The sequence below is a fragment of the Zeus faber genome (assembly GCF_960531495.2).
Source record: "Zeus faber genome assembly, chromosome: 15".
Taxonomy (NCBI): domain Eukaryota; kingdom Metazoa; phylum Chordata; class Actinopteri; order Zeiformes; family Zeidae; genus Zeus; species Zeus faber.
Genome location: NC_137194.1, coordinates 17,986,599 through 18,002,252, shown reverse-complemented (window position 1 = coordinate 18,002,252; position 15,654 = coordinate 17,986,599). Strand labels below are relative to the sequence as shown.

The 15,654-nt window shown below is 44.9% G+C and overlaps 1 protein-coding gene across 1 annotated transcript; it reads left to right on the top strand.

Annotated features, from left to right (window-relative positions):
- Positions 1-5,236: 5,236 nt before the first annotated feature.
- Positions 5,237-8,256, top strand: cmtr2 (cap methyltransferase 2; the record flags this gene model as incomplete). Its single annotated transcript, XM_080015928.1, has 3 exons — positions 5,237-5,534; positions 5,637-6,484; positions 6,689-8,256. 3 exons carry the CDS (start codon positions 5,237-5,239, stop codon positions 7,754-7,756), a joined length of 2,214 nt encoding a protein of 737 aa, XP_079872054.1. The 3' UTR covers positions 7,757-8,256.
- Positions 8,257-15,654: the final 7,398 nt, after the last annotated feature.

The following is a 15,654-nucleotide window of genomic DNA, read 5'->3' as shown; positions in this document are numbered from 1 at the left end:
GTCTATACTATAATTAGGGCGATAACAGTGAAACTACGATCAAAAACAGTCATAATTGTACATTCTCGAACGGTGCTCATCTTAAATAAATAAGACGTTAACGTCTGAAATAATGGTTAAGTTCAACTTTAAGGGATTTTTTTGCTGGGGACCCCCTGGCACCTCCTGGAAGACCCCTGGGAGAATACTGGTTGAGGACCAGTGCTGTAGAGCATACTCCGACTGAAGAGTATGTGAGGAGCATACTTGCCGAATGAAGAGTATGTGCATGAACGTATTTTAAACATTAAACATGCTTGAGATTACGAAGTGAAATGAATACAGTAGAAAACAGCATCTAGGCGCAGTGTAAATGAGATGAGTTATTGTTCCATAGTCACTGTTAGAGTATTAAGGTATTCCCCACATTTCCCGCAATGTAGTGGACACAGCAGTGAGTTGAATCATTTAAACATCTGCACACACATGCACCGTTTCTCCGTTTGCTAAAAACTACAAACGCTGACGAGGAAATTGCCATTTGCTGTAACCCGGTTCCCCCCTGACCAGACACTCACCATCTTGCAGCCAAAACACTTGAGTTTAGCGAGGTGACCCCCGTCCAACACCGACAGAGTAGGTGCAATACTTTTAGGGGGAACCGACTTACCCTTGTGAAACAGCAATGCGTCCCGTGCCGAACCCGACGGAGCGAGCGTCCTTTGATTCACGGCCCGGCGCCGGGGGATGCTGCTCTGGAACCTGACTCCTACTCCCACAGCATCAGCACCGCGGTCCTCCGCCGCCGACGCAGCGCCGTCAGCCAATCACCTGCACGCCGTCCAGCGAAGACCGCCCGTCGTCGCGCGCCTTCGCCCTGAGTGACAGCCGGGCCGGCCAATCGGAAGCACCGCTCACGGTGACGCGGGCCGTTCGACCAATGGCCCGCGTCCAGCAAATGCGACGCGTGGACGGATTAGATGGAGACGTGACGTTAACTGGACGTGGTTACGTGTGTTCAGAATAAAACACAAATCCATGCCATAAATTATGACAATAATCTCATTAGGGTTTGGGGCCTACTGGAGGTTGAGCAAGAGGAATGAATACTATAAATGGACTGATAATAACAACAACAATAATACAAATACATGTCATACTATATATAAATAAATATATTTATTTATTTACACGCACGCACGCACGCACACACACACCTATTACAACCAGAATAGATCATTATAATTGCTTATGGTGTGTATTTATCTTTAGAATAAAACAAAATATATTAATAGTATATTAATATGTTGTGCATTATTAATATTATTATTTCATTACAATAACAAATATCAGTGATATCATTATTACGATTTTTCATTATGATCAAAGAAAGATGATGAAGATGAAGGACAGACGCACACAAACTCTATAAAGACTGCACAGGAACAGAAGACCTCTTGAAAGCCATGTCAGCAATTTGTCAAGCCAATCAAGCTTTCGCGGTATGCTACACTATAGATGTAAAAACAACAACGGCATAACTTGTTCATTAAAGAGTAATAAAAAAATCACCTCATGGTTTCAAATTACAGCTTTTAAAAAAAAATGTTAAGGTTGCCACTACAAAAAATGTTCTTTATGTGGAACATCTGTACAGTATGTTGTGCATTATATGTGTTTTGTGATGTATGTCATTGCTGCTGCAACACTGGACTTTCCCTTTGGGGATAAGTCACGTATCTTCATCTTTACACCTGCTCATGTTGAATTTGCTCATTTCAATTCACTATTGCACTGTGGTGGAAGAATGTTGTTATGGTTGGCTGTCCCTTTCAAACATTTCAGAAAACAAAGGATACATTTTCCTAAACCTCAACCTCTATGTCATAGGCAATTATTTGTTGTTGAGGTCTTGTGTCTTCTTGAACAAGCATATTGTCGTTTTCTTTTTGTTCTTGTTTTTTCCTCTTTCTTTTATCCAAACCCATCCTGACCTTTAGCAATGGTGATGTTAGACTAAAATTTCCAAATGTCTGTCTTAAGGATTTGGGATATGGAGGCCTACAGGTCTTTGATGGCGCTGTGGGGTATGGCAATTTAAGGTCATCAGGCTGTGACGGAGATCTGGGGTATGGCGATAGGGATCCTCTGGTTTCCAGAAAAATGTCATTGTCCTGGGACAGAAATGGTGGACTACTGGTTTGGGGAGAGAATGCTGTGAGGGTCTGGGTGGTGGAACTGGGTACGGGTAGTGTAGTGGGAGCACTTTGCGTTTCGTCAATCAACACACGGCTCTGCCTCAGTTCAAGCATGAGTAGAAAATTATTTTCAGAATTTAATTCATTGCAGCTATTTGGAGGCACAATAGGGGGCTCAGATTCAGACTTGACATCAGAATTTAACTGAGATGGCACCAAAGGCATTGTCTCTTTGGTATGGAGCTGCTGATGGCGTTTCAGATGGAAGTTTGATATGAAAGAGAATTCACACAGGTCACAGGGAAATGGACGCTCTTCTGTGTGGACACATTGGTGGTTTGCATGTTGAAAACAATATCGGAAGCGAGTTCCACAAATTCGGCAAAGATAGCGCCTAGGATTGTATTTCTTGTGCACGCTTGTGTGTCTTACAAGCTGTGGGAATGTGTAGAACATCTTTTTGCACTCCTCACACATGTAGACACGCAATCGCTCCAGGAGAACTCTAGTATCCAGCCATTGTGTGTCCAGGAAACATGATGGTTGTTTGATTTTATTCAATTCAGTGCATTCAGTTCCATGAGCCACTGCTATAGACCAAACTCCATCCTCCTGAGGCACTGTGTGAGCTTCCTAAAACCACACACACACACAAATAGAAAATGTGAAATAAAGAAATAAATAAATAAAATGTTTGAACCAAACCCAAATTTAATTAATGCCATTTTACATTAGTATATATATATATATATATATATATATATATATATATATATATATATCCATCCATGTTTTATTTGGGAATTCACCAACTCAAAAAAAGCAACTTTAACATTTATATACAATAAAATGATTGATTTGGACCTTCACTTTCACCTGGACCTTGGACCTTCTCCTTCATCATCAGTCAATATTATATTCAGATCAAATAAAGACAAGAAGTAGAAATAATACAAGAAATGAAGTAATTTATTGTCAAGCCAGTTACAAATTAAACATACCGATAAAAGATCCTGATGTCTAGCACTGTGATCTTGCACTGTCCTTCATTATATGAAGACACAGAACTCATTAAAAATACAAATACAAAACGAGAGAAATACATTTGGAGTACTACCTTTGGTTCTATTAGCATCACTTCTGAATCTTTGCTTGTTTCCATTGTTCCAGAGGTGGAGGAGCTTGAAAGTCTATGGAGGGGGGGATTATTGTAAGATTTTACAATGCTGCAAACTGACTTTCGGCAATATTCAATCATAATGTTAACGTTCAAAGAAATTTAAGAATATAACCGAATCCAACTCATCTTTAGCGATACCACATGAATATTATTATAACCATTTTGCTTTCCTCCCTGGCACACACAGTGTAGGTGCCGATTTTAGTTGATATATGTATGCAATCCATCTATTGCAAGTAAGTGAAAGAGCAAGAAGGTTGCACATATGCGCTGTGCCCGCAGGCCAGAGTTAATAGTGTTCCTCTACTATTAAGTTAAAATAACCTTTACCTTTTCAAACCAACTAGTTTGTTCATCGCCTTTCTAGCTTCGTAACTGTTTTGTGGCTATATACACTGCACACACAACCGGCGGCGTGCCAGGGACACCCCCACCAAAACAACCCATACTCGAATATAACTTACACAACTCAACTGTTATTATTTTGTTAAACAACGTAGTTGGTTGTACAGCGTATCGCATAACAACCTGAAGGCCGCGCACGTCGCTATCTTACCGAACGCGGCCCAAACGTCGGGGCGCGACCCCGTAAACAACGCCGACCGCCCCCGCGGCTTCCCAGCACAGTTTGCGTGGTGTCGGGGGAGCTGGTGCCGGGTTGAAACGCCAACGACAACTTTTGGTTCCACCCGGAGCGGTGATCCTCCGCTCGGCCACCGGGCCTCGCTGTTGCTGCGCACACGTGGAATATTATACATCCCCGTCACAGTCGATTTATCTGCAGTGGCTGTACAAAGCGCGGGGGAGACAAACTTTTATTATTTTTTGGGGGGGGTGGGGGGTGAAAAATACAATATAAACCCAACTTGTATTAACTGGTTACGCGTCCACGTGTTATGACAGTGGTCTTTTGTCCGCCTGCGGCCCTGCAACTCAATCCTTCTCGCTTATCGTCGGTAAAAAAAAAAAAAATGCTCACATTTTATGGCGCCTACACCAGAATAAGTAAATGGGATCAAATTGGTGAGAGAAAAAAAAAAAAAGGTTTTTAATTTGGGCGCGAAGGTTCAGAACTGGGTCGTTATAGAGACGTTGTCTCTTTAAGCGAAGCGCCCTGCCGGACGCGCGTGCGCAATACGGACGGACGGACGGACGGACGCCCCGCGCTCACTTCCGGTAATCCCGAAGTAAATTTGTCCGGGTGAAATGTCCGACGACGCGTAGTAGGTTTGGGATAGCGTGTTAGTAACCTGCAGGTAGAGGATACCGAACGTAAAATTCGTGTTGTTGTTTTTTTTTGTTGTGCGCTTTTGTTGCTTTCGTCTTTCATTAACTCCAACTCCTACACAACTTCCAAGTCCTCCCCCCTCCCCCTTCTGAACAGGGGAGTTGTATTATTATGCTATCGACTAACATCGTGGGTGCACTAGTATGTGGCTGTTTATGTTTCGCGCGTTTTGTTTTGAACGCTTAGTTTTGGTGAAATTACAAAAAGAGTTGCAATGCAAAATGCCTGCGGATCAGCCGCGCTGTATAGATGTATGTGTTGTCACTCACATAAAGAAGAACCGCTGAAGAAGTGTTATTTGGATTTCTTATGAGCTACCAATGCACACAGGATATGAGTAAAAAAAAAAAGACCTCGGCCCAAAATACACATTTTGATGAGACGCATGGAAACTTGTAATTGTGATTTCTAAATATATGCAATGTTTTTGCCATCATTTGAGGTGTCATCAAATCTCATTCTCTAATGATTGAATTTTATTTCCATTTTTCTTTCTTTGTGATTTCATCAACCCCCTTTTTTTTTTTTTTTTTTTTTTTTACTACTAACGCCATTCTCTTTTAATTTTGAAAGTGGTTTGAAGTGGTGAGGATGAGCAGAGGCCACGGTATGAGGAAGAGGGCAGGCCGACTTCAACAGTCAGATATGGTGGCGCTCGACTCGGAAATGTTGACGGAAGCTGGAGAACTTTTCAACAAGGTAAAAGCCTACGCAAAGCCGTCCGGCGGGGAGTGGTGTCTCCCCGATCCGAACGACGCGCTTCGGCACCCTCCACAAGAGCACCCCCGGCTGCAGGCCATGAAGAGGTCACTGAACGCTGTGAAGAACCAGCTCAGTGACAAGGATCTGGAGGTCTGGCATCAGCACACAAACTCCACTAACCGCGCTGGTAAGGTCATCGCCACTGTACGTTTGGCTGCCAATGCAGAGATCTGTACTCAGGCCTGGTGCAAGTTCTATGAGATTTTGGGTGCCTTTGGCCTCCTTTCAGAAGAGGCGCTAGAGAGTGGGGAGCTGAACACTGTGCATCTGTGTGAGGCTCCGGGGGCCTTCATATCAGCACTAAATCACTACATCAAGACTAGTGAGCACACACGTTACTGTGACTGGAGTTGGGCGGCCAACACTCTCAACCCCTACCATGAGGCCAATGGAGGCAACACAACAATCGCAGATGATCGGCTAATTGCTAATACACTACCTTGGTGGTTTTTTGGCTCAGATAACACAGGGAATATCATGAGCCAAAAGCACTTGTTGGAGCTGCAGGGATTTGTAGGCAACATGCACCGTGTGGATGTTGTGACTGCGGACGGAAGTTTTGACTGCCAGGAGAACCCTGATGAGCAAGAGGCCCTGGTGGCACCACTGCACTACTGTGAGGCCACTGCCGCACTGCTGCTCCTCAGTCCTGGTGGCTCTTTAGTGCTGAAAATGTTTACTTTATATGAACACTCCTCCGTCTGCCTACTGTACCTGTTGAACTGCTGTTTCCGCTCCGTCAATGTGTTCAAGCCTGCTACCAGCAAGGCAGGGAACTCTGAGGTGTACATTGTGTGTCTTCACTACGAGAGCAAGACAGTGGTGAGGTCGTTGCTCTCAAAGCTAATTCGGAACTATGGACCACGTCTGGCTGAAAGCGAGGCCCTTTTCCCAAATTCCTTCATCCCATCTTCCTTTCTGGAGCAACACGAACAAGTGTGCACCTACTTTCACATGCTGCAAGTAGAGACAATTAAAGAGAACCTGAGACTGTTTGAAGGAATGAGTGACGATCAGAGGCAGCGGCTGGACTACATCAGAGATTACGCTGCCCAAGAATACCTGCAGCGCTTCCAGGTAGGAACGGCAATTTTTCCACCACATTATACTTCATGATAAAACATTTAACTTGAAACCTGCCATAACGCCTTCGGTGCATCGTGATTATAATGTTTTTAAATGTTGTATTTATTGCAAGAGACAAAGCACCATCACCGGTTCGCTGTGTATGGCATATCTATTGATCTAAAACCTATAAAATGACCCCTTCCTTGTCCTTAGGTGAGCCATCTCCCACGAACCAGATGGCTGTCTCGTAATACTGTGAATCCAGCTTGCTGCAGTGTTTCAGCGGGTAGACCTTTGGGGCAGAAGAAACAAATGGGCTCCTTCAATGAACGGAGGGCATTAAAGAGCCTTAGCTGGAGGCAACGTCTTGAGAGGTGTTGCCATGCTACCTGGGTAACGACACACTCTACCGAGGCATTTGGGACAGACTGTGTACTGCAAGGACCACTGACGGACTGCCACACAACCTCCTGGTACATTGTTGTTGGGGAAGCCCTCTCTGTGATCAAAAACTCTCCTTTCTGCGACGGGGATTTGTTGAACCAACTCAACGAAGCTCTGGTGCAGACTGCTGAGGGATCTGGATTAATTTGGGACCATGTACCTCCCTGTAACTCCTGCCAAGTGGGTTGTTGTGCCTCCATCCTGTCAGAGGTTGCGCTCCTTTCTAACCTGACAACATCGAGCCTTCATCGTGGGAGTAAAACGCAGAGTCAGTGTCTGGTCTTTGGCAGCGGATCAGTGTGGGGCGTCTCTGAAGACCAAGTGGGGGATATGGTTTTAAAGTTTTCAGAGCAGCCTTCATTTCCAGGGATTAATCACTTGACACTGCATGATGGGGAGCCGCTGTACCAGCAGGAGCTTCTGCGCTGTGTTCTGTTCTCCCTGCAGAACCTAAACACTGGGGACTCCTTCCTGCTGCCCCTGCTCTCCGCGGTCACCCGTGTCACTGCAGGAATCATCTTCAGCTTGCACCTGTCGTTTCGCTCGGTCACGTTTAGATGTCCTCCCCCATCACATGCCGTTGGAACAGTGCTGGTTTGTGTGGGCTTCTGCCCCGAAGCTGCCGCCACGCTGCTCCCCCTTCTCATTGACCTCCATTGTCGCATGGTTCAGTTGGCAAGCGGGAAAGATTTGGGCGGTCAGTCCTCGGGGTGTCAGAAGCAAGTTCTACAGTTTGTACCTATGGAGGAGCTCCTCAGAGGAGGGCTTACGGCTTTCCTGTTGTCCATGAACTCTGAAATCGTCAGGCAAAAGCTGCATTTGATCATTCAATCTTAATGGCCTTTAGTGAACTGTTGGTCAGTTCCTCAGAACTCTGTTGTCAACAAATTACAAGTTGTTTTTTCTTCCCTCGCGCAGACCTTACACTGTTTTCTGCCATTTTGAAATGAACAATCTATTCATCTACATCTACGTTTGTCTTTAAGTGTGGTATGTCACAGTAAGTAGGGGTTAGTGCTTTAAGTGTCTTTTTTAATCTTTTCATTAGTAAATATGGTTTTGGAGATATTGAAGCTTTCTAATTTATTTAGAATTTGTTTTTACTGGACGACAATCCACTGAATAGTAAGCAGTAGTAATAATGAGTGTTTGTTGGGGGGGTGTTTTGATACATTCACATCTTGCATATGTCCACTATTCAGTTTATTTAAAGTTTTAGTTTTTTCATATGATATGTGAATATCTTTTTTTTTTACAGATGGGTTTATTTTCTTACAGAAAATAAAATATCTACTGCCAGCTAAATAAGCTGAATTGAATGTTCATTCATTTTGAACTACTTGAACAAGCACTTTCTGCCATTGGTAAAAACAAGGTGGCACAAGGCTGTAATAGTTTCGAGAGAGCCTCCAAGTATTTTTTTAAAACCTACAAAATAAGGCAATGAACTTCTCTGAAACACAAGCTGATGAGATCAGCTCCAGCAGAAACGTAGTATATAACTTGATTATTTTAGTTTTTTTATCAGCAATGTTTAACACTTTGTAAAATGTGTGGGTTTTTTTTTAAGAAAAGTGTGTGTAAAATAAATGAAAGCCAATTATATTGCATTGAACAGTTTGACCTGTAGGGTTTTGTTGTCCGTGTTGCAAGCCATTGAGGGTTAAGGATTTTAGACTCTGCGTTATTTCTTTATCCACCGATATTGCAATATCTTTGATATATTTCTAAACCACTCTATTTAATCGGGTAGGAGTACACAAGACTTTTAAAGATGTTTCATCATAACTTTGTGATGAAAAGATTTTCAAGACAATATTAACACTATACTGAAGATATAGACTACAGTATAATGTTAGTTTAAAACTATGTCCCTAAGATAACAGAATAATTTCTTACATTCCATTCTCCGGACATGGCTGCCCCTGGTCCTTCCCTAGCGCTATACATTCTCTTAAATTCTAGGCTTGTAGTAGCATCTGTTACGTTAACTTAGATTTGTTCAGTGTAATTTGATTTGGCTCGCTGGATATGCTCCCCGTTGGAGTCTGGTGAGAAGATCCAACACCGGTAAACACTGACCTAATTATGTGATGTTTCCAGCTTGAGGCCAGCACAGGTTAGTATTGATCGTCCTGAGCTGTTTTTCCTCTGTTCCCCAGTTGTCTGACACTTTCACACATACTAGACATTCACACAAGAAAAAAAGCAACCCTCAATCTTATTGCCACAAAAACAACAGTAGGTCTTATTTGTCCTATTTGTCTCTTTCTCAAAACACACTTGCCATATTTCCATCCTTAATCTATCTTTTGTAATGCCCTCACCAACAGCAACACTTAATACGAATCATCATTACCTTGAGAAAAGGCGGCGATCACCACAAGTAAAACAGAACAAACAACAGGAGCTTGACAAAACAATGATGTCAACATAATGGGACAGTTATGACACGTGGCCTCCAAATGTCCCATCAACATCACTATTACCCATAACAATATAAGAAGAAAACTTTACCAAGATGGCGTTTAAAGTTTCAGGCAAGTGTGTCAAAGGTATGACATGACCTTTTTTTATTTCATATGTGAGCATTAACGGTATTATTTGTTGTGGTTATTGTGATATGTGATTATTAGGATTGTTATGATGATCACTTAGTTATCATGAGCACAACACGGCCGCAAAACATCTCACAGTTCTGTTTGTTGTACGTGAACCGTAATCGCGGATGTCTCTTGGTCGACACCCCCCCCCCCCCCCCCCCCAATTGTTTTGGGAGACCTGTTTTCAGAAAACAAAGACTGTAGCTGACCACCGGGTGTCACTGTTGTCGTCTGTGTCGATGGGAGACCTGGGAGCCTCCGATCGACGCAAGCAGTATGGAAGGCTTTAAACAGATCCATGATCTGCAAGTTTGCACCTTCCTAGAGAGGAACCATGTTCTCGAGCTGGATCAGTCAGGGTTTAGACGTGGTCATTATACAATAGCTGCTACAGCTCTCGTTCTGAATGACGTTTTAAACTCACTCATTAACATCACGAGGGGAACAGTGTTTGCACCACAGCCTGCGCCTGCCTTGCTAAATGGCCTCGTAGTCCCTGGCTGTATAAACATACATTATACAACCATAGAGAGCAATTATTGGAGCTCATCACTCCCATGAGTTTCCATGCCGTTCAGGTTAACCACCATGTTCAACAGTTGGCATCTTAGACTGCTGGCTGAAGGGTCCTTTGGGTTTTTCAAACACAAGCTCATAAGGACGTTCGCCTGCCATCGCCAGACCATATTACTTTTTTCCATTGCTCAGGGGCTGTTGTTTTTTTTTTGCCTCTTAAACCAGGTATAGTATACAGAACGTCTGCATTGGACTTGGATGTATGCTGTTTTGGAATGGCAATCCTATCACAAGTTCCAGCTTCATGAAGCTCACAACGTGTAGTTCCTGTTGAGAGTGAGTCACAGAGGTGCCCATTCTATTCTTGAAGCCGCAGTTTTGTGTCCACTATCCTTTAAGTGTACGTCTATCCCTGAGCCTTGACTAGGGACCATTGAGCCTTTTTGCCAATACAGTGTGTGTGTGTGTGTGTTAGAGAGAGTGAGAGATGTGTACACGTGTTTGTGCACTGTTGAATTCCATTGAGGGCCCACTACAGTTCCCCTCCCCTGCCACTGCCCCACTGGTCTGTGCATGTGAGTGATCGGTCTTTATGATAAGCTCTGCTGGTGCCCTCGGGTTCCTGGGGTGAGTTGTAATACAGTTCTGCTGTGGATAAATGGAGCAAGGCACTCCCTACTCCAGGTCTGAGTATGATATTGATCAGCAATGCTGCTTTCAGAGTTGAATCAATATCAGATCATTTTTTTGACTTCACTTAAAAAGTGTTTGCTGGATGGGTTTTTGGGAAGGAATCACTTGTTGATCGTGTCTGGTGTGAGTAATAGCTGCCTTCGTCCACACACACACACACACACACACACACACACAGCTTTCTGCAGGTTTTACACTTTTTCAAAAACCAAATGTCGATGTACTTGGAGTCCAGCTTCAATGCCTCAATGTCTACAGTACACCCACGTGGCCTAAAATGAAAAACACTTGCCCCCCCCCCCCTTCCTTCAAGGTGACTCTTCCATCTGGACCTCCTGGCATCCCCTCTCCAAATATTACTACGCCACAGTTAGCATGCTACTGCGGCGAGAATCTGATTCCAGTATCGAACCGTATCTAACAGTTTTCTTTGTTTTGCAGCTCGGTTTTGTGTGACTGTGTCTTATGTTAAGAGAAAAAAATACAGCAGAAGGGATGGGTGGGTCAAGAGAAGTGGTATTTTCTGACAGGCATTTGTAAACATGTATCAAAACAAAATATTTGTTTCTCCATATTCACCTGAACAGTACGGTGCAATACCTGCTTACATTAGCACTCTGCATCTAAAGGACATGGCTTTTTGGACTGCCAGGGAGATGACCCGTGTCCTATATTGGCTTCATTTCACTGTAGCGCCTCATTTTAATTACACTCATCTTCACCCCTCCCCACATCTTGGAAGAAGGGGAAGAAGGGGAAGGAGGGAGGGAGGAAAAAGGGAAAAGAAAAAAAAGAGGATCAGGAGAAAAACAACAAAAACTGAAGGCATATAGAAGGTGCAGGTGGTGTGGTAGTTGATAAACAGAATGAAAGAGCGGGCAGCATGGAAACACCGTTCCTCCGTGCTGCTCGTACAACCCCTGCCTTTATGGCTGAGCAGCACAGTGTGGTATCCATTTCCTGAGCCACAGTCTGCTCTCCATTTTTGGATTTTTGATTCAGTGGCCAACCTGCAGCCCGAGACTCCCCGCAGTATGATGAATTAATTAAGGTTTATTCAAATTGTTTAAAAAAAAAAAAAATTTCATAAGAAAATAAATCAAGCCTTTACTTATGATAATTGTGGCAGTTCCACCTGCCGCACGCCACCTGAGTGGCTTTTTCAGGGCCCACCGACACAGAGACACAGACAATGGTGTTGAAACATACCTGTTTTATTGTAGAGAGTGGCAAGGTGGAACAAGCCTGGAGCAGATGGAAACGTGTCATGACAAGGGCTCCTGTGTGTGTGTGGGGATGGGTGATTTAACCTGTGCTCATTGATTGCTCTGATGAGCAATAGGCATACAGCCACCCACGGCCCAATTAACTAGACCGAAGACAGGTGTGGCTGCCTAAATCACACCACGCCCACGCCACATACCCCCAACACAAAACTGAGGAAAAAGAAAGAAAATACCTTAATCTGCCTGAACGCTGAAACAGGATTCCCATACCTTAATATAATAAAAGAGCAGACTCTGAAACAGGGTTCCCATACCGAACATAATAAAGAAAAAGATTCTTTATTTGCTGTATCACACAGCACATGCAGTGACCGACACACTTCAAACGGCAGCGGGGGAAATTAGTTCTCTGCTTTTAACATAACCTGGCAGGGGGCAGCATACAGTGACATGCCTGGGGTCCAATTACAAGTGTCCATCAATGATGTTCTGCATGTTTTTGGTGGGGGTCTTTACTAATGTTACAAGGAGGAAACCCCATGTGAGCACGGGGAGAACATACAAACATACACTGCTCAAATTTATCTGTGCCCCTATAACCTGCCGGAGCGTGGTGCCAACAGCAACCCAGGCAGGAATCACACCCTGGCCCTTCTTTCTCTGAGGCAGCAGTGCAATGCACTGTGCCACCGTACCCACCTGAAAGGCTAGAGTCTGAAACAGGGTTCCCATATCTAACATAATAAAAGCCTGGACTCTGAAACAGGGTTCCTATACCTTAAAAAAAAAAAAAAAGTCCAACAACACAAAAACAGTGTCCTTTCCTTGGAGAGCTTCTTCCCTGAAACAGCACGGTCCATAGGTGACCCTCCCCCAGGGTGACGACAGACTCCCCTCCTCCCTTTTGGAGCGTGGGGCCTTCGGCTGCTGTTCTGGCTGTTGCGGGGCTGTTTGGAAAGGTGGCCTGGCTGCTGGGCTGCTGGATAGTCTCGGCGGCGGCTGCTGGGTGGAACAGCTTGCTGCAGCTGGTCACCCATGGTGGCTGCTGCAGCTGCTTCTCCCTCGGTCCTTCCCCCTCGCTGGACATCTTGGGTGCTGCTGTTTCCAGTGGGAGAGAGCTGGTGCTGTGGTCGCCTGTTGACCCGCTGGTGGCGCCAGCGTATTCGGACTGCCCCTCTATGTCCCTTCCCCATGCCGGAGAGTGCTTTTTCAGTGCCCTCTGACAAAGAGACACAGGCGATGGTGTTGAAATGTACCTGTTTATTATAGAGTGTGTCAAGGTGGAACAACCCAAGGTGGAACGACGGAGACATGTGATGACTAGGACTCCCTCCCTCTGCTTAAATTACACCACCACTTCTCTTATACCATATTGGTCAAATAGGTAAATTAAATATAATGCTTTTGTACAATTTTGGGATACTAGTTAGTAGTTGCTCTGTGGGGCCCAACACAAGACCCATACAAGGGGCAAACAGGTTAAAACAGGGCTGGCAGCCACTGCTTCAGCCACAGGGGATGAGGTTTGTTGCCTCATGGTGGGTGTTGGGGATTGTGAGCTGATGTTAGCAGCGTCCCTGACTTTACACGCTGAAGCGCCCCGCAGGTGGAGGTTGGACCCGGGCGTAGCATTGAGCTGCTACAGCGCAATTACATATTCAAGTCACCCAGCCAGCCAGCCAGCCAGTCAGCATGCCTCCCCTCCCCCTTCTACCGTACCCCTTCTCCACCTTGCCTCCCCCTCTCCATGCTCTCCAGCCTGCCTCGCTCTGCTCTTTATTCCTCTGCTGTACACAGGAATCCCCCCGCCCTCCTCCCCTCCATCCCACTGTTCCCCTCCCATCATCCACCTCCATCTCTCCTCGATATGGCTCAAATCACACCTAACACCTTCTGCTCTCTCTCTCTCTCTCTCTCTCTCTCTTTCTCTCTTGCTCCGTTTTCCCCTTCCCTTCTTGCCAAATGTGGCTTCAGAGAAATACACAAGGGGGGCTGGGGTGGCTGTGGGGTGAGTAGAGGGGGATAAAAGCTGCAGGGAATCAGATGAGAGGCGAGGTAAAGGGAGGTAAACACTCAGAAATGGCGTGAAATGGAAGGAGAGAGGACTCGGTGATGGTGGAACGAAGCAGAGAGGGCTTAAAGAACCCAGGCTCCCCTGAAAGAAAAATAGGGAGTGAACGAGAGACTGGCTAATGATATATTGATTTGTTAGAGCCCGGGGCACATAACTAGGAGTGTGTGGGTGGACAGGACCACAGCTCACCCACACCCCTCGGCAGGGGGTGTTTGTGTAATGTATGTCGATGGTGCGAGGATAGGAACGGCTCTCGGACGTTTTTTAAACACACACACACACAGACACACACACACCATGTTGCATCACCTGGCCTGGATCCCCATGATGTCAAATAGAACTCAAAGTGTTTTTATTTATTTATTTAATGTTCGGAACAATTAATCTTCAGCCGTCATCCAGGGTTCTGAGCTGCGGCAGCGAATCAAAGCTGGAGTCGGTGAGAGCGGGCATTCAGCCACTGGGGATCACATTAGGTGAGATAACGAAGAGGGGAAGCAAGGGTGAGGCGCTGAATTAATGTGCCTCCTCTTTATAATGTGTCATGGTGTGTTTGTGTTAGTGTTATGTGTGTTTGTGTTGTGTGTGTGTGTGTGTGTGTGTGTGTGCGCGCGCTTGTGTGCGTGCACGCACGTGCGCGCACATTTATGCATATTTTTTTTCTATGCAAAGGTTGTATGTGAGTCTGAAAGAGGTTGCTATTTCCCTAGAGTATTGATTTTAAAATATTTATCTGAATAAAACAACAACAATGATCTGATGAATACACAATGAAGATGAAATTATGATGAAATGAAAGATTTGTCAATTCATCTTCTGGCATCACAAACTTTGAATGGCAGCAGATCCAAATGATTTTGACTCATATTTGTTTAATGTTTGTGGCTAGGCATTCATTAAAGAGAAAATAGAATATTATTTTATTAAAAAGTCTCATAAATAATGTTTTATTTAGCTGGTGCTTCATAGGAAACAGCCATTCAGTGTCTTTGTGTTATGCATGTGCTGCTCTGTATACTGTTTCCATGGTTGGTGGTAAAATAAAAAATAAACCTGTGTAATCCACTCCACGCTGACGGTTTTATGGAATTGCACTTCAAAGTTTCATTCATGAAATAATGATGATACGTATGTTCTCTTTTTCCTTCTTTCTGTGTGGCTGTATCTCGCCACTGCACAGATGGCGAGATACAGCTGTGCAGTGCGCGCTCACAGGTCCGCAGAGAGAGCCACAGGAGGGTGAGTACACGCACATGGATTAGACAAGATAGAGCTCGGGCTCTGTCTTGTCTTCCCTAGATTACCCTTTCACACTCAAATTAATTAGGTCCTTCTCTCCTCTTCTTCCTCCTCCTTCCCTGTGGTGACCCAGCTAATCGCCGCCCCCCTTCAGGAGATTTCCCAGACCCCGGTGTTCGACCCTCCAGCTGGGAAACCGTTTGCCGTCGCAATCCCCGTCTCTCAGCTCCTCACCTCCTTATCCGGCTGCCCCCAACGTCTCCAGCTTTTCACACCTGAGGTCTCTCCATTTGTCCCATTCTTTTTACTTTACTCCTAAAATGCCCTGAACAGCGCTCGGCAGAGTCAGTTCACTTGTGAAGAGGCCTACCACCTGGATAAATA